Source organism: Dermacentor albipictus, chromosome 4, assembly GCF_038994185.2.
Source record: "Dermacentor albipictus isolate Rhodes 1998 colony chromosome 4, USDA_Dalb.pri_finalv2, whole genome shotgun sequence".
NCBI classification, from domain to species: Eukaryota; Metazoa; Arthropoda; class Arachnida; order Ixodida; family Ixodidae; genus Dermacentor; species Dermacentor albipictus.
The window spans coordinates 149,029,784-149,056,612 of NC_091824.1; the positions used below are offsets into that span (position 1 = coordinate 149,029,784).

The window sequence follows — 26,829 nt, forward strand, 5'->3', positions numbered from 1 at the left end:
CCAGCCAAGTAGTTTTACGAGTGGTGACAGGAGAAAGCAAGTTATTGCAGGAAGCACTTGGGGCGTTTTCGGAGAAGCTTCTCGTGCTTCACAGATTTCTTGGCTCCCGTGCACGCCAGTCGCGACTCTCCACGGATATTCTTTTTTTTTTCGTAACGCCGCAGGAGACGAATTTCCATGTCTTGCCCCGCCAAACTGGCGCCTTCTCCATTAGGAGGCACAATATTACCGCTGATCATTCATTGCCTGCGTTTCTTTCTGCCGGTTTTGGGGTAACACACGGGATTATGTTGCAGAAATCGAGTGAAATCCGACAATAAGGAATTGAAGCACAAAGCTACGCTCTGTTTTCAACATACGCAATTTCACATACGTGATCAGCAGAAAAGTTGCCACTTATGTCTAATATGAACATGTCCAACTCGGAAAGCGTACCGTCACTGCCGAAACGCCCTTGCTTTTGCATGCACGGGCCCCGTCTGTACTGATCATACATCACAACAAATGTAAGTCAAAAACGCTGAGAGTGAGTGTGACTGAACAGGGCCGTTAAAAAAGGCAGATGTTTCTTCTGCATACTCCGTAGTTCGTTTGCAGCTGTGAGTATAGGATACAGTAATGTATTTTATGAAAACTTGGTTTTACTGTACGGCTTCCAGCAAGCACATCTAAATCGCGCGACTGGTATGGTTCGGTTAACGATAGTACCTCCAACCGCATGGGCATGGAGGGTTGAGGAATGAGGTGCCAGTGAGCAGGAACCTCTATGCGCGCAACGAAAAAGTTGACGGCCGCAGCGGTGACTAAAAGGGCACACATAGCGATAAGATTTCGTGTGGCTGTCTAGCTGGTCACAGGGCTCCGTTGCGATATAGAATAGCCTTGCTGATAAGTTCGAGTTACACAAAGCAGTGCAATGCAGGACATGCGAGTGCAGATGCAGTAGTTTTCGAACGAGGCACCTTTTACATGAATGCGCTAAAATTGAATACATAAATTCTGGGGTTTCGCGCGCCAGAACCACTGTACGATTTTAAGGCCCGTTAATATGGTGGACCCCAAATTAACTCTGGCCACCTAGGGTCAATTACCGTGCACCGAATGCGCGGTACACGTGCGCCTTTGGAGTCCGCTTCCATTAGAACATGGCCGCTGTGGCCTGGGATTCAAAGCCCGACCTCAAGCTGAGCAACGCGATGCCATATCCACTGGGGTACCGCGGCGGGTGTGCGCTTTCGAACAAAGTAGCGCACACTTTTCGTACTTTAGACCAGTTTGAGGGGATAGTACTCTTCGAAACCTTAGTGGCTTGCGATATACTCGGTTTGACTTAATATTCACTTCATCACGGGTATACTTTCTGTTAGGAGGGGGCCGGTAGCAGCTTGCTAGAAGGGCGTCGCACGATGAGGCTGGTGTTCGAGAAGGTGCTCGAGTATATCAACCGGGTCTGAGAGTTTGGCAAACTTCCACAGGAATGGAAAAAGGCAGAAGGCCGCTTCATACCCAAGCCTGGGAAGGCACCTCACATCGACAACATGCGACCGATATCGCTCACGTCCTTCGTGGGGAAGGTCGTGGAACGTGTGGTACTCAAGAGGTTGCAGTGACATCTGTATGTCACCGATCATATGCCAGAGATAATGTACGGCTTTAGGCAACACCTCGGCACCCAGGTTGTTCTCGTACAACTCAACGAGCTGGTAATTAAGCGGGCAACGAAGTAGGCACCGCGAGCGCTACTAGCGCTAGACCTCACATGTGCCTTTGATAACGTCACGCATGAAAGTGTCTTCCGCAACTTACGCAACAGAGGTTGTGGAGTGAAAACGTACTACATCCGAGACTTTCTTAATAACCGAATGGCCAGGATCAGAATAGGAGAGGAGACATCCCAACCGGTATCCCTAGGGGATAGAGGAACGCTGCAAGGTTCGGTCCTTTCCCCCTACTGTTCAACATGGCTTTCCGGCCGTTGCCCAAGCTTCTCGAATCAATAGATGGCGTGGGCCATGCATTATATGCCGACGGCATCACCCTCTGAAGTGCGAGGGCAGGGTCGGATGGCTGGATGGAAAACACGCTCGAAAAAACGGCTGACACGGTCAACAGCTATGGGAAGACCTGTGATCTTTGCTGTTCACCTGAAAAGTCGGAGCTGACCATTGTCAGACCACGTGCATCAGGGAAACAAGCAGAAAGCTTAAATATCACTTTGGAAGGGATCCGGATCCTCGTGGTACCTCAACTCAGGATCCTGGGCCTCCTGATCCAGGCAGACGGCAAGGCAACAGCCATGATTATGAAAATCAAGCTCACGTCTTGAACATGATTAGACGAGTGGCCAACAGGCGAAGGGGTCTGAACGAATCGGACGCCTTGCGCCTCGTTCAGGCCTTTGTAATCTCACGAATCATCTACGCAGCGCCGTACCTGCAGCTCCTCAAGAAGGACGTCTTACAACTTGACGCCATAATCAGGAAAGCCAAGAAGCAGGCCCTGGGTATTGCCATAAACTCATCCACGACAAAATTACTTCAAATGGCAGTCCACAACAGAGTAGCCGAATTCATAGAACCCACCTATCCAATCAAAAGGTACGCCTTAGCCAGACCAAGGCGGGCAGAAGCGTCCTCCAAAAGATCAGATGGCAAAGAATCGCACTACACCCGCCATGGCAAATTACCCGAAAAGTGCAGTGAGAAGCTGGAATGCAAACCACTACCGCGCAACATGAACCCCAGAAGGCATGCCGGACGACGCGACGCCCGGGCAAGAGCCATCTCCAGGGCCCTGGAGGAAGACGACACTGTCCTATATACAGACGCCTTTCTATCCAAACGCTCCCCGAGGGCAAAAGTCGTGGTCACTGGGCTAGAAAAGCTGGTAACCTGTGCATCAATCAATACTCCGTCTTTGGAGGAAGCAGAAGAAGCGGCGATCGCTCTCGCACTCCTGCAACCAAACGTCACCAAGATCGTCACGGACTCGCAAGCTGCATACAAAAACTACAGATCTGGCTGGGTGTCCCTTGCGACACAAAAAATCGCCGGAAAAGCTACGCCTCCTAAACAATCAAACCAGTTAGGGTCCCGGCTCACTCCTCAGTTGAGTGGAGCAAATATGCTCATCAACAGGCCCGAGTGCTCAACTCCTGGGACACCGAGGAGGAGGCAAGGGGATGGCAACCCATCACAAGTTATATAGATATAGTCAAACATTACAGGGACGGTAGGAAGACACTTTCGCACCCCCGCCACTCCTTGGCCAGAGCCGAACAAACAATATAAGGCAAATCCAGGCAGGATCCTTTCCCCACCCCTGCCTCCAGAACAAAATATACCCAGAAAGATACAAGAACACATGTCCTCACTGCAATGCACTAGGCACACTTCGTCACGTCATAAGAGAGTGCAATTTTCCCAAAGACCACCCCCCAGGTATACCCATAACTAACCCCCTACTATCCCCACCCTTTGCGAGCGATGAGAGATCATGCTATCGAGCCCCGCCCTGCAAGCGCAGCTCCGACTGAACCACAGGGGCCAGGCAGCCTTGGAAGCATATGGAGCCCGTGAAGAGGGGGCCTCCCCATCAGACGCATAACGCGTTCCATTTCATAATGAACCAGTAAAGTTGTTTCCCTCTCTCTCTCTTCGAAAAGGTACGGTAATGTTTCTTGGATTACTGAAGACCACAAGAAAACACGTGGATGAATGCGCTTTCCTAACGCACTTGCTTCTCGAAAAGTATAGGATGGACACAAACATATTGATTGATTGGCGCAAAAACATATATTATTTGGTTTACATTCAGGTAATGAGTTGTTCCAGTGCTCAGATACACAAATATAAAGATTGAAGGGACAGGACAGGGTATAGAAATGACAAGAGAGTGAAGCTATTCATACTTTTGTGCAACAAGTTGGTGAAATACATATATAAGTTCTATGTAAAAGTGTAAAGTGAATAAAAGTTTTTCTTGACTAATTACTGAAAGCGCATGTGTAAAATTTATTAAAGTGAGAAAAATATGGAAATTTTAACTACTGGCCAAAGCAAGAACTAAGTAAATCTCTTGTTCATGCACCAGGTGGTCGTCCTGTTTAGAAAACCACACGCAAGGGGACAGACCAAGGTTTAATATAACCTTCATGGCCGTGAAAGCCATATATATATTTGAAGCAGTTTACGTGATTTCAGAGCCTTTAAGGATGATTAACTTAAGCTTAGAGGTACATAAGGAACATTAAATTCAACAAGGCTAGTTGGCTCTTCTACAAGAAAGTTACTAGAGATCAACCCGCGTCATTAGTGCCGTCGCTAACCACAGACATCGGTACAAGGACCGATGTGACAAAGAGCCCGAAACGGTTAGTATTCGTACCAATAGTTTTGTACGTTCTGCCCGATTTTGAAACAATTACGAGAGCTATAAACGGAGGCGTTACTCATGTTCTGCGTGTAGGACGTTACTATATTTAGCACGGGCGAATGCTCAGGCAGCATGTGCGGTTGTGATTACTGCTTTAGTGAATTATAAGTCGCAGATATTACTGTATAGCGTGCCGCGTAGCTTTCGTTGATATCTATATAAAAAGGTGCGCAAACGAGCTGCATGTTCACCGAGATTTTTGTTTCCTAGACATTTACTCAAGTTCTGCCAATTCGTGGCAATTGTAACGAACGGCCAAGTTTCTCACGTTTTAGATTTGCTTTCTTTCTTTTCTTTTGTTGGACTCTGCAACGGCGAATGCAATAGCAGCTGGGGCAGAAGAGCATACTTCTTTCTCTCTAAGAAAACGCATATGTGCGAGCTTCTGCCTCCGTGTCACGTCTTAAAAAAAATATCAAAATTGGAGCACAGAGTAAGGTAAGTATTCTTTCTGCAAAGCGAAAACCAGTTTACTGCCAGAGCAACGTCACCAGTGTCTAAATAACAAGACGAGATCACGTCTTCGTGGGGACACTGCTTACTCACTCTACCAAGAACTCACAAGAAAAGTCGCCATCCTGCAGTTTAAACAAGGGTGATAAATATGCCGTATATCGAGGCACCTGAAAGACTTCCTCTTTAGCGGTCGTGCGGGGTAGATGCTATTGAGCTACTTTATTTCTCTCTTATCGCAGCTGAACAGTGAGCACAAGCGCCCCTTCCAAACGCGCTTGCGTTACAATTGTCGGATGATGACACGCCGTACACGGTACGCCTTCGACATTGCGTGTCGAACTATTGCCCGAGCAGGCAGTAAAAGTTACGAGAACAGAGGGAAAGATGAAAAAAGGAGTAGGGGAGGGGTAGGGTGTATAGCAGAGGCTGAGACCTCACTCTCCGCAGAGAGAGAGCAGTAGGCTAAAGGCTCATCGTCGGTATACCTTCAGCGGGCGAGCGAAAGAAGGCTGGGCATTTATATGCAACCTTGAGGAAAGCGAAGCACCTCTCGGATCGCCTTCTCGCAATCCGTTCGCTGTTGGAGGTGGCGCACCAAGACAGACGCTAAAGCTGCTTGCACGTACTTCGACGCGACGAGCAATAACTCGGCGCCGGATACAAGGACGGATCCGTGAAGCGCCGTGGAACGGTGGCGTTTCTGGCAAACAAAAATACAATCTGGCCTCGTGCGGCAGCGTTAAGGAGAGAGGGAAAGTGCGCCGGGGTGATTCGCGGACCGGCAAACGCAAGCCAAGCGGTGCGATTTGGGTGCTCGCGCAACATGGCAACGTGTTTTCATTCTCCAATCGCCAATTCCCCCCCCCCCCCCACTCTCTACCATAATTTATTCTCGCTCTTTCTAGCTTTTCTTTGTTTTTTGCCAAAGCTCTCTTCTATGTGGTAAGCCTCGCAAGACTGGGAATCCTTTCCTGAAGCTTTCTCGTTGCCTCCTTTCTCGCAGCAGCTGCTGCCACGTGACGGAGTTGTCGCGACAGAGCGAGGGTTCTCGTACGGCAGCTCGCTTGGACGAAACCCGCGCATACGGGTAGACAGCAGGACTTGCGAAGAAAAAAATTGCAAGGAAAAAATGATTATGTGGCTGCGACGTATGAAAGAAGATATCAAGCACTAACGTACGCGCGATTCTTTTCAGCTGAGTCTGTCGAGACGGATCTGTCTCGGGGACGACTGCGGTGTATCTCCCTTCTATCTCGTACCACGCGTGTGGTAGCCGCCGGTGAAATCTGAGACCGCGGGTCATCGCCGCCGTCGAGTCGCCATCGAAGGCCGTCGTCATCGTGCCCCATTTTTTTCTGTCCTTTGCCTCAGGCTTGGCGGGAAATTAGTGTCGTACCGGCGACTGAAGACTGAGGTAAGTTGTTTCTCTCGTCTTCTACACTCAGTCAGGCTCGCTGACAGCACAGCAGGTCCGAAGTGGGCGATGGTGCGGCGTGGACAAGTGTGAAGTAGAAATATGAAGGTAGACTCTGTAGGTAATCACACACTTAAATTGTGTGGCCATTTACTCACTTCACTCAAATGAACGGGAATTACGCGATGAAAGGCGCCTGCCACGTGCCCACTGAAACAACGGTTTTCTGAAACTTTTTATTGTTATGCGCGTGCGTGGTGCCTGTTGTCTGGAGCACCGTCATAAGCAAATTAAGTCACGTTTTGTACAGAACTCTAAATTTCCGTGTCTCTGAATGATGCTCGGTGTTGGTCTGATTCGGAAGTCGTCATAGTCCACAGTTTTGCACTGAGTGATCATGAACCGAAAGTGTGAAAGGTATTAAAAATATATGTGTATATAAAGCAGTAAAACTTGCATTAGATATCCATATACGCCATTTCCTTTATTTTTGCAGTGTCCAACAAACGAGTTGTTCACGACAACATGAGATATGTATTGGCATTGGTTTGATTTGAACTGATGTTATTCGTGCGTAAGAAAGTAAATAAACGATCACAGAGCAATTTAATCTTTCCGAGAACATAACTCGCTACCATTGCGCAACATTCGTTAGCTTTCTTCAGAAACAAGAAAGCACGCATGCAATAGAAAGTATTCAGAGGATGCACTGTATCAGGGCGTTTCTTGCTGCATTTTTAGAGAGCGCAAAGTCACGTTTTACGTAGCCCGTCCAAAACTCTTCGATGCTGAGATTACAAGGTTTTAGACAAGTTCAGACTGCCCTATGCACGTAATTATTCCTCTCGCTTTGTCAGATGACGTGAGTAAATTGCGCGTTATGGGACGTTCAAAATAATGCAGGCAGACGCACTTCCCAATCTGCTCTACACAGTCAGATGCACATGTCCTCGAAACCTGATGTATCCGGCGCATCCTGAAAACATAAAAGTAGGGTACCTTGTCAGTGCATATCTATTATAGGTGTTCACCATCCTCATAAAAGAGAGAGAGAAAGAAGGAACGAAGGAAATGGTACAAACGACGCCAAATTATTATCGAGAAAAGTTGACGCCCTGCTGTCGCAATACGTGGCCTCTAACGACAATTTGATCCCCATTGGAAAACATGTCACCGTACGCGTCCCATTGTGAGAAGTGCTGAAAACTGACGGCCATATTTTTGTTTTCTCCACCATCCGTACTGCTTTTGTTTTCCTTTGGCAGTGAGGCAAAACGTTCACCTGTTATAGAAATGAAAATGACACTTAGTGCGGCAGCTGCTACGTGCTCTGTGTGGAAATTTTCTAAGGACTGCGGCAACCAGCAGTTACTGACCACTGAAACAGCTTTTTAAAAATGAGCCATCCTTGTCAATAACCTTCTGGCCCGTCGTACGGGTACTTATGTAGATTTGTCACGTTCTGTCGTCGTTAAAGAAAGGAGCAGAGCTAAAAAGACTGTTCGCAGTTTTAAGATTGCGTCTTTTCCTCTGTTTCATTTTAGAAGTGTAAGCTTCAAGCTTTTTCCTGTACTTGTACGTTTGAGCAAATTATTTGCAACGTTTCTTGATCTTAGAGATTCATTAAGCGAAATCGGTCCTGACAATCATAAACTGTGTATTTTTATAAAATGTATGCCCTTCTGAAGGTATGTATAATGTTTCAAGAATTATTGCGTGTTCCTGCACAACTGATTAATCATCCGTAATATGCCGAACTTAGCTAATGCATTCCATGTATAGCTAACTAGGGCTCTTGATCGGCAGTTTGCATTTACATTTCTGCATAGTCTATATAGTGCTGTCGTGCCAAAATTAAACGCGAACAAACAAGGCTTAACCAGAACGCGTTCTTTCGCTTCCACTTTCGCCAATAGTTGGACGTTGGCATGATTATCACGTAAGGCTATATTTACTTAGTTGCCGACAACATATTTAATTTCCAGCTCACACGGTAGCGCAGTGCTCGTTTAAAAGGTGTTCTACTTCCACACGGAAGTTTTGAGCGCTTACGATATCAATGAAAGCTGTTACATGAATCACGCTTAGTACAATTAGAGGTGACAATGCGGCAATACCAGTGAAAGGTTTCGGAACATAAAAAAAAAAACAATAAGGAGCTCGGTTTTTGCTACCCCATCTTTTAGCTGAGACGAGAGACGAAGCGATTTACAAAGAACTGCTTTTGCTTTCGGTTACTGCAATGTTGCAGTATGAAATAACGCTGACTGAGCTACTTGACGCGCCCTTAAGTGTTAAGTGGGAACTAAGTAGATTGTAGTATTTCTGACGTATTCTTGAAAGCATTGTCCAGCGCCATTGCTATTATTATAAGTTCGTCGTCAATCGTTCTGCCATCTTGTGTTTATCTATTAAAATGATAAAGAGTGTCAATACATGCATTTGTAGATTGGCAACGGTGACGCTGATGCACCGCATAAAATGGACACGCTTGACCCGAAAATACTACATAGAAAACACATGTATATCTCTGTTTGACGCCGAACAGTCAAAGCAGAGATAGAGCACTCTCATCGGTTGGAGTTTGTATGCGCACTGTAGTAATCGGGGCCACAACCGAGAGGGAGAGGGAGACGTATTTATGTACGGCAAAACACAAAATGAGGCGCTCAATGAGCTGAGGGATTGGCGCACGACGCTAAACGGAGATAGGAATCATTAACCTTGACGGCTGCAGTACCATTTTACGAACAGCGTGAGCGTCATCGACTTCTTACAGAAAGAGTTGTCATAGGTACTTTCCAGCTCTATTCCCGCAAGCGCGGCAGCACTCATTGAGTAGCTGACGTCAGCTCTGTATGTTCTGTATAAGAAAGCTTTTTTGTAGGTTTAGGTTCGCTCCATTAGCAACAGTATAGGACCATATAAAACCAAATACGTGTGCGTATAAGAGGAAAAGCCTTGTAGTTTAGTGTAGAAATATTTCCCATAATATCACTTGTTCTTGTGAGTGAGAACGATGGTAAAATTGCATATGGGATTTACCCTTTTTTATCAATGAAGGTTGCTATATACAATGCGACAAGTAGTTGGCACCACCCATGATGACAGTACTGCTGTTAATGCTGCTGCTGCTGCTGCTAATAATAATAATAATAATAATAATAATAATAATAATAATAATAATAATAATAATAATAATAATAATAATAATAATAATAATAATAATAATAATAATAATAATAATAATGATAATAATAATAATAATAATAATAATAATAATAATAATAATAATTTCAGATTGTGCTGGCCACATCCGGCACCGCGAAAGTTGCAATATAGTAGAGGCGTGTGTCTCTGGAACCGTTTTGACAGAACTCATAATATTTTCTAGAGGTGCTGGGGGCACAGCCAAACATTTGCCATAGAGAGAGGTATAAAGCTGCGACATTCATTATTCCGCTATGAGCACAAACTGAAAGCGAAAAGCAAGTGACGCTACGCAACTCTTAGCGCTTTCCCCTTTTGTTTTTTTCGCCCAGACTGCTTCCACGATGATGACGCCTTACGCCCTTCATGGCGTCCTGCTGCTGCTGGTGTTACGAGGGGGCAGCGCTCAGCAGCTGGGCATCCTAACCAATCCGCTGGGCACGCTGACCAACACGGGTTCCGTTCTGAACCCGGTAAACTTGGGGACGCGCGCCTGGGACCAGACGTTCGGAAAGCTTACCAACACGTCGGCCTCGGATATCAACAAACAGCTGACCGAGAAGTGAGTATAGGGTTGTGCTTGTCTAACTGGTGAACTATTCGGTGTGAACGATGATAATGGATTAGGGATTATAGAAAGTGAGAAAAAGCGAAGCCCCGCGGAAAATATTGAGGAGTATGCATGCACAACCATACACACGCACAGGTGGACGTAGTCGCGCGAGCTTCGGAATGGCGCCCGCGGTTCGAAGAGGCGTGTTGTGCCAGCAAGTCACGAAGTGGGGTTAGAAAAGAGTGCACACGAAAGAGAACTTTCTTGTATAACTCGGATAAAGTTTGATAATTTCCTGAGTTTATTCATGAGCGGCTAGTCTTAGATCTCTTAGCGTTGCACTCGTTCTATAGTCTCTAGCTCGGAGTTCTTCGCGTCACTACAACGTTCCAAGAACATTTGTGCTTGGCGGAACAAGAATTTTTATTTGTTGAAGTCAACATAGTGTGTTATAAGGTTCTATCAAGTGAACTGTCAGGTTTTCTTAGACTTCACTTGAGAGTGGTGCAGTCTCCAGCTTTTTCAGTTGCAGCGATGATGCCAAGACGCAACTCTACGGTCGGGCTATTTTACGGTCATTGTATTGTCAGTCGGATTATTATGGAATTTGTTTAGGGCCACTGCATTGCTTCGCGCTTTCTCGCAGTTCTTAAGCCTAAAGTGTTATGTGCCATTCAAATTGAGTCACGAAGCAGTTATTTCTCTGAGTATTCGGCGCCTTTGACCTGCGAGTGTCAGGTGCTGCTGTTCTTCAAATCTTGGAGCCAACTAACACGCCAAAATTTACTGTTTGCCCATGCTTCTCATGGTTACACGTCAGCCTTGAGAAATATCTTAAAGTTAGTGGAATTTTTTTTCGCTATAAGAAATGTTCATGTAAGAAAGCGCACGAAGCAATTGTGTTGATTTTCCCTAGCACTAGATGCGTTATTCTACTTTGTTGCATTGGTGAATGTTCTGATGACGACGAAATTTTACAGTGCGATTCCGGGAGTCCGTCATCGTGTCATCACCGATGTGCCCTTGGGAGGACACAAACTTGCTGAAATCTTTCAGAATGCTACCGGTCATGTGATCGACTGCAACCTGCTGGGTGACAAGTAAGCGACGAATATTGAAACCCACGCTGCGTCCTCTCAAAAAGCAACTACTAAAGCTCTGCACATCTTTTCAATGCATCGGAGCTATTTTTGTGTTAACACAGTGTGTGAAACAGAAACTTCATAATTGAAACAACCAAAACAACAGAAAATAGCAAGAAAAAGAGCATGCGTTCTAAAATTTAGCTTTAGTGGCCTCACTGCAGTTTACGAATGGTAATGCATTTCCCCCTCATGGTTTCTACGAATCTGATTTTGGCATGTACTTCTAGACATTCACTATATGGCGAGAAGCACAGAAATGCTTCACTGATTCTAGTGCCCCAAAATGTTGCTTGTTACTTGCTTTTTGAAGCCTTGAGTAAGCTTTCTTCTATTACCAATGACCAGTATCGGTTTTCCAATAGTAGGTGCATGGAAATGTTTCCTTCAGCGCATGGGTTGCGGGACGTTTTTGTTGGTTTCTGCTGTTCAAACACCCGCACACTTTTCTGAGCAATGATTTCATAATAATTCACTTCCACTTTCTCCACATCTAGGGTTTTGATTGAAGGCGTCCTTGTAGTGCTGCCAGAAAGTCTGGTAACAAAGGTGACACCCGAGGAAATGGATGAATTTCTGGACCTATGCGGCACACGGGAGAACTTCGCCGGCAAGCAGAAATCTGCGTTTGACTACATCGGCGACATATTCAAAAGTTTATTCATATTCCCAGGTAACGCATGCGTTTCAACTCTCGAACCTTCCTTAAAAAAACAATGAGCGCGAACAGTTTCCTGTACAGACGAATCTGCATTGCGCGCAATTTTAGTTAACATGACGACTACACCATTTCACTAGAGAACGCTCTTTTACATTATGAACACTCTGTTGCAGCGCTGGTGGCCTGACCGGAATGTGGCCACAGAATGTGGCCACATTCTGACCACAATCTGACCAGAGAATGTGGCCTGACCGAGCGCTAAAGATTCTATAGCGCCGACAGAAGCTTTTAAGGGCATCTTGTAACTTACGAGCTTCAATCATATAGAGGTGATGTATTTAGTGTATTGTTTAACAGAAGTATGCAGCTACCACCGGAAGAGTTGGTGGACTTCGCTGAGAGCTTGCGTTCATATCACATTACATCACTTTAATATCTTAAAGACCCTGCTAAGGGTGTTACATAAGGAGCGATTCGCTTGAAGATGGTCAACTGTATAGATGTGTTTACGGTGACGTGTGAGCAGCAAATGCATCTAGAAATTGAGATGAGGCGGTGCTGTACGTCATTTATAGAGGTGACAGTACTATGCTCTATGCATAAGACAGACATAGAAGACAAGGATAGTAAACCTGAAGACAACATCCGCGTGATAATTGCTGAACTAGAAAACAAGGAGAGACATTGAATGAGAAGGCCAGTAAGGGGCCTTTTTCTTATATGACCCCCTTAAACTGCATGCAGTGTACAAGAGAAAACGAAACTGCGACTGTTAAAGGATGTCAAGCAGTGGGAACGGGTGGCGAGGTTTGATTGTAAGCTCATAGCGTTCCAAGAAAGTCAGCCAAAACGTATAACGTTCCGTCCAGCAATGAAATATTTAGTTACACTAAATTTCATTAAAGTTTCACTTTTACAGGTTTCAGTGTCATTTCCGTTTTACAATCTTACACACACAAAAAAAATTCAAGTATTTGGAAGCACTTATACAATAAATTACTTTCTATCACCTATAAGAGTTTAAGTCGTTATCGCTCAACCCCAGGCACAAAATGGTGTGGCGCCGGTGACGTGGCCAAGAACTACGATGATCTGGGACCTGCCAGAGCCACTGACGCCTGCTGCCGGGAGCACGACCACTCCGAGGACAACATCCCCGTTTTCCAGACCAAACACGGCCTCAGGAATACGAACCTCTACACCATGTGCGTAAAGCCGAATTAGCATACCAATGTGAAGAATTCTCCGAATTACTCTAGGTTTTTCCTGAGTCCCCACCAAATGAATTGGTGTGTTCTGGCACGCATACATGAGCGGTCCGGTGTCCTTTCGTGAGAACGCAATTGTTCTCGCAGCCGTGAATTGACGTTTGTGCCGCATTGCTATTGTATACCTTGGTGGGGGCGCCCAGTGGAAACGATATTTGCGGGTGCTTTTCTGTTGGCGTCACAGGTTTAAATTTCGTATAAATTTGGTTTCCAAGCAGCAGCGAAAATGCGTGAAGTCACTCATCATCTCTTCAGAAAAGCTTTCCTACGAACAAAATTTTTGATACGATTAGCATTCTTTGGGAATATTACCCACTTTCCATTGTGTGCGCTGGTATCTAACCTCCTTCACACCAACTTAGGTCGCTGGGTGTGTGCCACTCTACAATGAAAAAAAAAATCATTAAAATTTGTTCGTTGCTGGGCGAAATCGAACCCCTGTCATGTACATTCAGACAATGTATATATATGTATGTGATGTTATAGGGCGGTTGACACATGGATGAATGCGAAGTTTGGCCGAGTGATGAAGACGACGATGAAGTCGGTTGCACGTAGGCTGGATCAGGCACCTTCTTTTGCTCTAGCTTTTTTGTGAATATTTTGTAAATACATATCTTTTGCCTACATCTCACTCCGCACTTCACCTGCCGAACAATACATCGACAGAGAAACTAATGGCACTTGGTTTAAGCAACACCTTCGAAGAACTAAAAGAAGCCCAAAGTATCGCACAGCTCATGAGACTCCAGCAGACCAAAACGGGAAGGGAACTGCTAATAAGGCTAGGCTTCGCGGAATCAATCAAAGAAACCCAAAGAACGGAGGGGATTCCTGATGAATATCGGAAAACATTCACTGTTAGCCCCCTACCCAAAAACATGGACCCAAACCTCCACACGGCGCGAAGGGACGCAAGGGCGAAATACGTCGAAAAGTACCTGGCCACAAAAAACACAACAGTATACACAGATGCTGCAGTATACGCCAAGCAAAGAGGCACAAACATAGTAAAGACAGCTGCGATAGTAATAAGCCAGGACTACAAAGAGATCAGCAGCGCGTCAATGAAGGACTGCTCGGTAACGGAAGCTGAGGAAATAGCCGTAGCTCTAGCGGCAGTGGAGGGCTACCGATCCGAACGGTCTTTAACAATACTCACCGACTCGCAAACTACGTGTCGGAATTACATGAACGGCAGAATAGGACGCAGAGCGCTTCACATCCTCCGCTCCTGCAGGGCTAACAACAAAATCAGGCATACAATTTTCTGGGTACCGGGACACGCTGGAATAGAAGGGAACCTAAGGGCGGACAAGGCAGCTCGAGAGCACACATACCGAGCGGCCACAAGCACCGACCCTGAGGAACCCATACCAGTCAACCCAAGCTACTCAGACATATTGAATTACTATAAGGGGGTCCGAATCAAATACCCTCCACCCCACAACAGCCTAAATCAGCATGAAGCAACCTCTTGGAGGAGGCTACAAACAGGAACATATCCAAACCTAAACACACTAAGCAAGATGTTTCCCACCCAGTATAGAGACATTTGCCCCTGGTGCGGCGCCAAGCCCACCTTATATCACGTTACATGGGAATGCGTACAGAATCAGCAATTCCTTCAAATAAAGGACCCGAGTGCGGAGCAGTGGGAGAGGGTGCTCTCCAGCAGCGACCCGAAAGTCCAGCATGGACTAGTAAGGCACGCTCGCCGAGTAGCCACCCTCAGTGGTGCCCTGGAATAGGGGCGTCGACCCTGCGCAGATGGGGAAGAAGACCGTGCAAATGGCCGACCACATCTGCCACCGCTAATTTCTACACCATTAGAGCAAATAAAGTTTTTCCTCCTCCTCCTCCTCCTCCTCCGTCACACTTTCGTGGAGGTGCGGCTACGTCACGCCTCGCAATGAAACTCCGCAGCGGCCGTCGTGTTCGATATCTGTCTGCAATGGAGGAAGACGCGGCGCCTACATCAGCGCCCGCCACTTCAACGGTTGTGCTGTTGTAACCCCGGGATTCTGGCACTTTCTGCGGTTCCGGTGAAGCGGACGTTGAAGACTGGCTGGCGGAGTACGAACGCGTGAGTGCTAACAACCGGTGGAACCCTACCCTGATGCTGAAAAATATTATTTTTTACCTCAAAGGCACTGCAAAAGTACGGTTCGATAACCACGAAGCTGATATCAGGAGCTGGGAGACCTGCAAAGAAAAACTACGAGGCTTCTTAGGGAAGCCCGTTGGCCGGAAGATCGCCGCGAAAAATATGCTAGCGTCACGTGCGCAGACATCTACAGAATCTTACGTCTCGTAAATGGAAGACTTGTTATTGCCACATGTATATCGAAAGGCCGATGCCGAGATGCCGGAGGACGACAAGGTTGGGCATATCTTGAAAGGGATCGCCAACGACACCTTTAACCGTTTAATGTGCAAACATTTCTGTACAGTCGACGCTATTACAAAGGACCGCCGGCGCTTTGAGCAGGCTAAAAGCTGGCACATTGGCCACACGTTTTCCCGTCTTCCCAACACGGCAACAACCACACAACAACAAGCACACGGCAGCACAGCCGTCAGTTCCACCAGATCTAGTTACAAAGATTGTACGCCCAGAACTTGAGGCTTTGAACGCTGCCCCAATTCACGCCAGTGACTCGAGGTCGATTACGACTCCATTCTCCCAAGCCAATGTCCGGCAGGAGCTCGCCAACATGGGCATTCACTCTGTGTGCACCATGACCAGCCGTACACAAACTTCATGGCATCTGCGCTCGTCGACACCGGGGCACACATCTCTGCGATGAGTGCAGATCCTCATCGTCGTCTTCATCGCTGGGCCAAACCTATATATATATATATATATATATATATATATATATATATATATATATATATATATATATATATATATATATATATATATATATATATATATATATATATATATATATATATATATATATATATATATATATATATATATATATATATATATATATATATATATATATAAAGTGGATGGGAAAACAGCGCCGCGGTAGCTCAATTGGTAGAGCATCGCACGCGAAATGCGAAGGCTGTGGGTTCGGTTCCCACCTGCGGCAAGTTGTTTTTTCATCCACTTTAATTTCCATTAATTCTTCGTTTCTTTATTTCATTTATTAAACCCAAGTAATTTCCCCTTTGTTGTACTTGGTGGCAATGTTTGTTGGCTTCTTATAATATATATATATATATATATATATATATATATATATATATATATATATATATATATATATATATATTCAGCAATGCGCCGCGTGCAGACTTCGTTGTGGCGGTGCTAGTTAATCCGGCGTGTCTAGAGCAAATCGCGACAGAAGCGCTGTGCTGCAGCATACACCTCATACAATGTCGCGTTTCGGTAGGGGTAAATAGGATATGTCGCTACATTGCTTTAGCGTTAATGTCATCAATGTCGACGGTCATCCCGAGATGGTTTCTGCAGGAATATTTGTGCAGCCCCTTACGCAACACGTTACACATTTTCTTCATATTACAGAGAATCTGTATATGGCTACAGGGTTCCGGGTATTTTTTGTTTTCCATGAACAAAAACTAACATCATCAATGGCTCATACCCCCGTAAGCATTGATACTCCCATAAGCAAGCAAGAAATGCAATGCCTCATAACCCCGTAAGGCAGAGGCTACAAGCACTCAGCAAAGTGAAGCAAACAGTGCTTAAATTCTTTTTAATCAAGCATATAACATACAGAACAGCATGTCGAAAAGTGTCATCATCAATGGCTCATAGCCCCGTGAGCAACGGCTCATGCCCCGTGAGCAGTGGCTCACGGGGCATGAGCAAGCGAGCTAAAAATGCAATGACTCATAGTTACGCAAGGTTCATGGCTACTCACTTTGCATGAATTAGCTGCGATGGCGCTACCCCTGTCGTTGTCGGTGATTTCAACGTGGATGTGTCGGTACTGAAAAGAGAATGGTTTACGCGTTCCGTGTGGCAGACATAACCCTTGCGATGCCACACTGATCCGGATGAACCGACGACCCACTGGCGTACGTGCATCGATTTGACATTTTCAAAGAATGTGATTGCAGTTGCGAGTGAAATAATGACCACCGAGCAAGACAATAAATGAGTGTGTGTACTTTTCCTCACGGCGACCACCCATCAAGACAATAAATGAGTTGAATACTTTCGTTCAAAATTATGTATCACCTCCGTATTGCGTGCTAAACAGCTTCGCTGGTCAACCACCTTTACAGAGTGGAATGGCTCGTGATTTTTTAATGTGTTTTCACAGTGGCTCAGGACCACTTTGTGAATACAAATAGACTGTGGATACCGAAGAAATATTCATGGAAATTATGTTTAGTAAGGTTGCATAATTTTTCTTCGTTCAAAACAACAGTTCTAATGTATTGTTGGTATGCTTTCAAAAGCACAATTATTTAAGGTTAGTAAATTACTTTTATCAAAGAAATTTAATATTATACTACAGTTCACATGTTGAATTCAAACTGATATTTAATTTCTTTATGAGTGTCTGCCATATTTCCGCATGATCAAAGACTGGGAAGTTGTCTAAATTTGTTGAAACTCGGTTTATGTATGTGAACGCATGTTTAATACGTTCGGTATTTTGAAGTTGATGCCAAGCATATAAACCTGATTATTGCACAATCAACTTTGTTTTTGATGATGCCAGTAACTGTCATTGTTGGTATTGTTTGTCCTAGAAAACATCGCAGACTCACTGTTGGCCATAGACCAAGAATGGGGCAGTAGTTTCAAACAGAAACTACAATCAAATAAAAGAAAATACTGATGATAAGCGAGGATTCGGAACATATGAAAGGGCAGTCAGCCTCATAAAAGCAGAATATGAAGAAAGTAAACTCAGGGGTAAGCAAAAAGATATGTGAGTGCGGGATTCCACAAATTCCACAAATTTTAAACTATAGAATAAAAATAAAAGCAAGCCATTGGCGGTAAAAACGAAAGTAATTAAAGCTGTAATATATTAAAACCATAATCTTTTTTAACAAATGGCTTGAAAATGCACTGCAGTCCTGTACTAATGCCCCAAGAGAAAGTACGTCAGCTGACTGCATATTACCCGCCGTGGTTGCTCAGTGGCTATGGTGTTGGGCTGCTGAGCACGAGGTCGCGGGATCAAATCCCGGCCATGGCGGCCGCATTTCGATGGGGGCGAAATGCGAAAACACCCGTGTACTTAGATTTAGGTGCACGTTAAAGAACCCCAGGTGGTCGAAATTTCCGGAGTCCTCCACTACGGCGTGCCTCATAATCAGAAAGCGGTTTTGGCATGTAAAACCCCATAATTTAACTTTTAGCTGACTGCATAAACTCAACCCAAGATCGAATTATATGTAGAACGGCCAGAAGTCGCTTTTTTATTGCAAAAATTAAACTGACACTAAGCAAGTGGTAGAACAAAAATGTGAATTCATGATTTTAATTAAGTGGATAGGTGCCAGTGACGTTAAGGTCGTCGTAATCATCATCATCATTATGTTTACCACATGCAGATATGTCATAGAGGAGACAAAGCCATATCAGATATCTCTTTTGGCAAAATATTGGCAGTGGAATATAAGAACGCCACCTGTTTAGAGAAACCTAGCATTGTCACGTCTGTCCAATAAAAACGTAGGTGCTCATTTTCAATGGATTCTCCGAGCAGAGCTTGCGAGAGTGGACTTGGTGAATCACGAGTCATATAAAAGGGGCCCTCTCTAGCCACAGTGACGTGCTAAAGTGGTCTGCTGTAGTGGGCAACACATAGACTACAGGACGATGCAAAGAAGGTCTTGCAAGTGAATAAACAGTCATTTCTTTTCACCTCTAAACTTCTTTAACTCATTTTGCGCAAAGCACCCATTCGATCCGCCACGGTAGGTATGTGCCACTCGTGCAGAAGAAGAACAAAAACAACAGCAATTTTCGTTAGCTGTATGGCACAGTGGTCTGGCTCCCACAATAACGGCTTTCTCTGTAACTGAAGCAATTCGTGGAAATTCTGTCTCATAAATGGGCATGTAATTTGTAGACGAGAGAAAGACAAACGAAGAGAACAAGAGTTTTTCTATGCCTGCCTTGTAATCGCACATAAGAACCTAGAAACAAAAACTGCAGGGGTCACTGAATGAAGCGTCAGTAGCCGGATATCTGCGGCTTGGAAACGGGGCCAGAAAACACCACGGACAAATGAGGAGGCATCAAAAATAACACAACTCTTGATTTCACCCTACTTGTCCTTCGTGTTTCCTGGCGCCGTTTGTAAGTAATGAGAAATCAAATAGCCTAAGAATTTATTTACGCTTTAACGTTCATTGTTACATCAGAGTATTTGTTTCTCAATTACGATATGGCAGGTTATTAGCAGTCAAGCCTTTCCTGTCATTCTAACACCGTGTTTCAATGCGCTAGCTGTCACGATGGAAGAATAGGAGAAAATAGCACGTGACACATGCGCAAGAGATTACAAAGCACGACTTTGGCACGACATGAAACATGCGTGCGACCGTAGTCTAATGGTGAGAGCACGGGGCTGCTGTGCTGGAAGGCAGAGCTTTGATTCCACAATCGCTCACGCATTTATTTATAGTACTATACGCAGACTTCAACGACTTTGGATGTATCTAACAGACAGCTCGAGGTGGGCTGAGCTTACGCGATCTCGTCACAGTGTTCACGAAATCACATAAGAGATACCAGGTATAAAAGGTCACTTTGATAAATGAGAGTGAGCAAGATCGCCCATAATGCACGCGCGCCCAGCTGTCAAGACGTCACAATCGGGACAATATAAGTACGTTATTGTACATGTATTTAGAAAAAAAAACGTGATGCTAATTGCTGCCGTAGTTTCTTCTTAAATTTATTTTGCTCTGTTGATTGATTACGGAAGAAAATTGTAGGAGAAACTGTGCGATTTTATCGGAACTACAGGTACTTAAAAGGCTGGCTGGACTCTGTGACAGCTTGTTCATAACCTTGTGTACATGCAACGCTCAATAAGTATTTATTTCGTAATATATAAGCTTACGGTCGCTTACACTTAGACTACGAACATTAGGTTTGGTTCCAAGCTTCAACAGCAGCAGTCAGTGCTTCTTTATTCGAAATAGCTTGCAGCGAACGCTCCTATGTGTTCTTTTTTGTGTAATTGCTTTCATATGCATGTTATATGACAATTTGTATTTGCTTTTATTGCAGGACTCATTGTAACGGTGACCGAAAATTCTACGGCTGTCTTCTGAATGACAGCAGTGTTCCGTCAGTGGCTGTGGGAAAGATATTCTTCAACATTCTGCGGACCAATTGCTTTGACTACACATATCCCAAGAAGTGTATTCAGAACAATGCGTAAGTACTTGAGCAGGAGTCTGGCGGGGCAGTGCAATTAGTATGAAGCTCTTCCTTACTAGAGCTCCATGCAGCTTTCAATATCAATGGGCTGAAAAACCTTTCTTCGATAACAACTGTAGTAGCTTGTGTGAGTTGATAGTGCATAATTCTTTATAGGTAGCGCAGGCAGGACAAGCGCAAAGATGTGGCAGCCACGTGCATTTTTGTCTCTCCTTTGTTCGCATCTGTGTGTTACTTGCTGAAATCCTTCTTGCCAGTAAATCAGTTTTATTTCGCTGTACACTGCTTTTATTCAGATTCTTTTACTTGGAGTATGGCTGGAAAATATAAAGAGCGCATAATTTCTTACAATTCAAGGATGAGTGAATTCATGAAGGGTGTCGCCCATAAAAATAATTTTCTAATGGCTGATATCTTTCGCTAATAATAATGTCCAATATCACGATTGATTGGCCCATCCTCTTGGAATAGCTATTTATTTATTTATTTGTACATACTGCAGCCCCTATATGGGGCTATCGCAGGAGTGCGTTAGACAAAAAAAAAAGTCATACAAGAAACCAAGTAAACAATAACATTAAAAATTCACAAGAAATAAGGCAGATGACACAAATGAAACTCAAAATAGCAGCAACACTGAGAATCACTACAAAAACGAGAATGAGTAAATACACTGTAAGAACAAGAAAATACATAAAATCAGGTGTGGTTAACTTTTAACAGGAAATCGTGTAATGACAGTGACCTAATTGTTCCGGGAATTAAGTTCCAGAATTCAATAGTGTACGAACTTTTGTTTTGCTTGTGTAAAGGGGGTTGGGGTCCGGGGAGGGGGATGATGCGTGATAACAATGCAAGTAACGAATGAATGAATAAAAAGAACGGAAATCAGTACAATTAGTGTTGCACACAACAAAACCGAACCTAGACGAACCAATAGGCGTAGGCATCAAGGTGATATACGATCACCAGTATATGCCTCGCGATTAGGAATAAGGTAGATGGCTGAAAAAGTTCACTTATTGGATGCTTTTATTGAGATATTACACCTTAGAGAGCTAGGATAAACATACTTATGTTGAGAAGCTGTACCTGCTGCATTGTGTTTTCTCAGTCTCTAACTGCTAATAATAATTTAGGGTGCGATCTTGTACGCGTTCCAAAATAGAACGGAGGCCGTTCGTTCTTTACGTCACGAAATAGGCGGTATGTTCCGTTCCGTTCGTCCGATAGCAGACGACACGGAATGATTGACAGCAGATATCACGTCAAAATTGACGTCATGGCGTTCGGCATGGTTCAAATTGACGAATCGTATTTGGCTCGGTGGAACGAACCGCCTCCGTTCTATTTTGGAACGCGTACAAGATCGCACCCTTAAAGCCTATCACTTGACCGGCATGCCTTTCTTGGGAGTGTACGTTGCTGTGCAGCTACCGTTTGCAAAAAATGAGTAGACTCGTCAGTTTAACAGCATTAGTGACAGTCGACAACCTATGTTCAATCACCTGACAAGAAAACAAGCGTTCGTTATATGCAGTTGGCCTCCAAACTGCCTTGGGAGTGTCAGGGCTTGGCCGAACCGGCAATATGTACCAACCCCCTTTTTATCAGTCCAGAAATCTAAGCCCGTATTCACAAAACCTTCTTACGCTAAAAACGTTCGTGGCAGCCAATCGTGATGTAGGACATATTATTAGCGAAGGCGGTCAGCCAGTGAAAAACAGAACTTACGAACGAAAAGCTTTGTGAATTCGGCCCTTGATTTATATGATTTGTTTGTCCCCGCCTGTGACGAAATGTGACTCTCTGGCCTAGGTAAATAAAATCTTCGCAGCTCAAAGAAGTCATAAATATCAGACGCCAAATTCACAAAGCTTTTCGCTCGTAAGTTCTGTTTTTCATTGGCTGATCGCCTTCGCTAATAGGATGTCCTATGTCACGATTGGCTGCCACGAACACTTTTATCGTAAGAAGGTTTTGTGACTACGGGCGCAGATTTTTAGACTGCTAAAAAGGGGGTTAGTACATATTGACTGTCCGGCCAAGTGGTGACACTCCCAAGGCTGTTTGCCGTTACCCCCCGAAAACAAAAAAGTACAGTCATTGCACTCTACTGCTATAGTAACGTATGATGCTGAAACCTGGCGGATAACAAAACAAGCTTGAGGAAAAGCTAACGGCACACAATGATCAGTAGAACGAAAAATGATAGGTATAGCTTGAAGAGACAGGAACATGGCGGTGTGGGTGAGATATCAAATTTGTGTAGCTATATTATTCCAGTTGAGAGTAAGTTCAGGAAAGGGAGTTTGGCAGGTCAATTATTCCGCAGTAAAGATAGGAGGCAGTCTGTTGGAGTAACAGAGGGGGTGCCGCGGGAAAAGAAACGCGTTGAGAACGGCGTAGGGTAAAGTGGTGTGGTGAGGAAATTTGCACTCGTAGGTGGCGTAAGCTGACGCAACATTGGAGTAACTGAAAATCGTTGGGAGAGGCGTTCGTACTGCATTAGACAAGTAAGCTGAATAAAAGAATCTGCGGTTCCAAAACTCACAAGAAGACTCGTATGGCGGCGGAACCGGCAAGAAGCTTTTTGAATTGGGACTTTTGAGGCGAATCTACAAATATCTTCATTCGTAAGAACTGTTTGATGGCTGCGTTCTCTAATATTTTGTACGCTGTCACGATAAACAGGCGACTTCTCTGGTAACGTCCACTCCAGTGTACGAAAATAGTTATGAATTTGACCCCTAATTTTCTGCTGATTGTTATCTATAGTGAATAAACAACGTACCATTGCCTACACGTGATGTTTCCGTATTGGCAGCAAACTACATTTCACTATATGCTTCGCAGGTTCTATATCCCTCTAGTAACCGAAAAGTGCAAGGAATACAGGCTGGACCCGACAGCATCCAAGGAATGGCAGACTTTCTCGCCTCCGAACTTCTGGAAGGACTACGTTGCCCGCAAAAAGGCGCAGAGCAGCCAGGGAAAGCCCGTCAGTCCGAGCCCAGGGCAGGATGGCGCCTCTGTGCCGGTCACCACGGAGGAACCCGAGGAAGAACCAGAAGAAGAGCCCATTGAGGATGCGGAACCTGACAACTGGAAGAAGCTGGACCCTGCTGACTACAGCCTCGATGCGACTGAGGAGCCCGTCTACGAGGAGACGACGCCGAGGCCCGCGGCGCCACGTTCGACCGGAGGATCGAGGCCTACAGGCTTGAACCTTGGAGGCCGTAATGTGATTGGGTGAAAGTATGAGCGCACACTGTGGAGCATAACTGTGGTGCCTTATTGGCCACTTATCTGCTAACTACGCAACGCAGCAGCCTCGTAACGGTCTGGCTGGTATGGGCTACGTAGATGTGCCATGTCATCGCAACAAGAGTCGCTTCTAGCTGTGAAAAAAAAAAACTGGATGCGTGCTTAGCTTGGCAGTGGCTGACAGTACACGGCTGGGAGATGCAATGAATATGTGGTGAAACAAATAAGAGCAATGTGAAAAAAAATAAACGCCAATACATGGTGTTATGTTTGGGAGGTGAATACCACCGCTGGCAACCAGTTGTCATGGTTGGGGTCGGGCACGAAATAGATGGTAGCTGGCCCATGTCATCGTCCAACTTATCCACGCTGAGCGCGTTGTTGAAGGGATAGACTTGTTCGCATCGAGAACGAGGAATATGGGATTTATTTACAGTATCTACATGAGAACGTTATGGTTCATCAGTCTAACATGACTGAAAGAGGAATGCACACTGAGGAGCCGCCAACGGCTCCTTAAATACACTATGTCCTCCCTAGATCCCTAGGTGAGGGAAAACGGCCGTTCAACCCGCTACCAATTCGGAGAGTTCAAAGTCATCGTAGCCGAACTGCCTTTGAGGGGGAGGGTTTACGCACACTTCCGCACAGGTTTCACTGACCACGCCGAGGTGAGCGGGTTCTCGCAGACACGGGTTTTGCCCGGAGCAGGCGCCTCTTCATACGAGTGTTGACTCCGCAGACAATGGCTGCCGCGTCTGTCCATGACTTCTAAGCCCCGTGAGACGGCCGCCAGACATCTTCTCGCAGGAGTTCCACCGCTTCTCACAAGCCGTGGTGGCCACGGCAAATCCACGAACAATACATGGTCTGTCGACCGGGTTTAGTCACAGCGGCGCCGAGGTGGTGTTGATGCGGCACACCGTCATCCCTACAAAACGAGTTGCCGCGGCAGATGGGGAAGGCTTCCATGGTCGCTTCTGGGAAGCTCGCCACCCTCGCAGCGGTGGCTGGCTGGGAAAATTTTGTAGGTCCGTACCCTTGCAGGCTGTTCGTAACAACAGTAATTTCTGAATGCGACGTGTTGTTGGATGGTGGAGCACAAATACTTCCTTACAAGCCATTTTTGAATTACAAGACTACAGGTGATCATTGACGCAGGACGCGGGTGAAGGCTTTACGAAGAAACGCGGAAACTTACGAAACTTTACTTGTTATTGGGCGAACGTGTTTTCACAAAAGAAAGTTACACTCAAAGCACAACGATAGCGGCAAGCACAGTCAGCGATCGTCGAAAATCTGATATACGGGTCAAGTGCGTTGGCTTTTATACATGATTCGTGAAACGTTCCAGCGCAATCGCTGGTCGCCGCGTGCGTTCCATAAAGTACTACACGACTCGTGCTGCGCATATAATCGCACATAATCTGAAGGGCGTAATGTCCGGCGAGAACCTAGCAAACAGATAAAATAAACTGCAACATTCTAGTAAGTTCCAAATCATGCAAGCGCGTCTTGCCGCTGAGCGATAATATTAGGCTGTTAGCAGGTGAAATACAGTCCCCGGAATAAAGATAATTAAGTATACATGTTGCTATCATCTATGGGGATTTCAATATTTTGACAAGCATATGACAAATATATACTTCCCGCTACCCCCCCTCCCCCCTCCACTTTCCCCCAGTACATTGGATCAAGGCGACAAAAATGTAGTTACGCTACGATGAACCAATGCTTGCTTCCCGAGTGGCATTTTATATTTTGGCAGACTCATGGAGCCGAGTTTACAAAGCTTCATTTGTCAGTCATCTTTGCCCATTGGCTGGAGGCCTTCACTAATAATGGCCGCGATTTTATAGCGATGCCTTATACGATGCTATTCCTTTTCGCGCTTCGTGAGTGGCCAGAGTGGCACTCTGCCCGTGTTATAAACGGGATATGCTAGCCATGAACGGTGGAGGATAAGAGTGGCGTAGGGTCTAGTGGATGGCATCGCTACATAATCACGACCAGCATCTGGAATAATGAGCAATTGCTGTTATTAAAAATCTAGCGTCAGTGTATTTTGTGAATACGGGCCTTGAAAACTTATTAAATATTAATTCCTGAAAAGATATAGTGCAGGACAGTAAAGTTTTTTAGTTAGCCTCCAGCGTCCGACTCTGACGTCGGCAGCCTGAATTTTGGGCAACAAGGCGGAGGCGGCTTCGTGCTGAAAGCAACGTATGCAAAGATACTTCCCAGTTTTCGTGTACTATGCATGTTTTATTGCAAAAGTTTTCTGATTCATGTTCCCGAAACATGATTTCACTGAGTTTCATTATAACTTTTTGTATGTAGGCCATCGTGCCCCACTCCGTTGTAGCGATGCGATGCAGTAGCTTTTGGTGGAGTGCCTTATTCTGTAAGCCAACAAACAATGGAATTAAGAAAATATAGGGAAAATTATCAACTGTTTTATATTTAATGAACCCTCAAATAATCCTGCATGTCTTGCACATAAGTTATAATGTGATAGCTTTTATTTAAAAAAATTAAATGAAATGTTAATGAAAGTGAGCTATGCCACTGGTGAGAGATGAACCCACGACCTCTGAATGACGCGTACGGTGCACCAGCTCAGCTACAGCGATGGTGGTCTCTCCACCGTCGCTGTATCTGAGCCGTAACCATCGCTGTTGTTGGGCGTTTATGTGCATGTATGTAAAACGCAGCTCTAGGGCTGTTATAACCCCTGGGATACTACCAGCCTTGGCGTCGCCTGTGGAACATCCTAAAGGCCGCAGGTGCGATATCATTTGCAGGCAACTGTCCAGCAAACCTTTCTATGAAGTGGCAAGGGATCGAGGCTGCATTGGCATACGAGTAGCTTACGGGTACAGTGGGAGAGACGTCGGGGAGACCACTCGTACCTTACTGCCGCTGACACTTTTTGCATATCATAGGATCCGCACGCCATTCTCTTCGATGATGCTTCCAGATGACTGCGTGGCTCCATTGCTCCAGTTTCAGGGCC

General features: G+C 45.2%; 1 protein-coding gene across 1 annotated transcript; it reads left to right on the top strand.

Annotated features, from left to right (window-relative positions):
* Positions 1-5,837: 5,837 nt before the first annotated feature.
* LOC135902195 (group 3 secretory phospholipase A2-like) lies at positions 5,838-24,095 on the top strand. The gene is made up of 7 exons (XM_065432168.2): positions 5,838-6,304; positions 9,847-10,076; positions 11,048-11,167; positions 11,707-11,882; positions 12,916-13,075; positions 20,394-20,543; positions 23,403-24,095. The coding sequence occupies exons 2-7, from the start codon at positions 9,859-9,861 to the stop codon at positions 23,800-23,802; spliced, it is 1,224 nt and encodes a 407-aa protein (XP_065288240.1). The 5' UTR covers positions 5,838-6,304; positions 9,847-9,858; the 3' UTR covers positions 23,803-24,095.
* Positions 24,096-26,829: the final 2,734 nt, after the last annotated feature.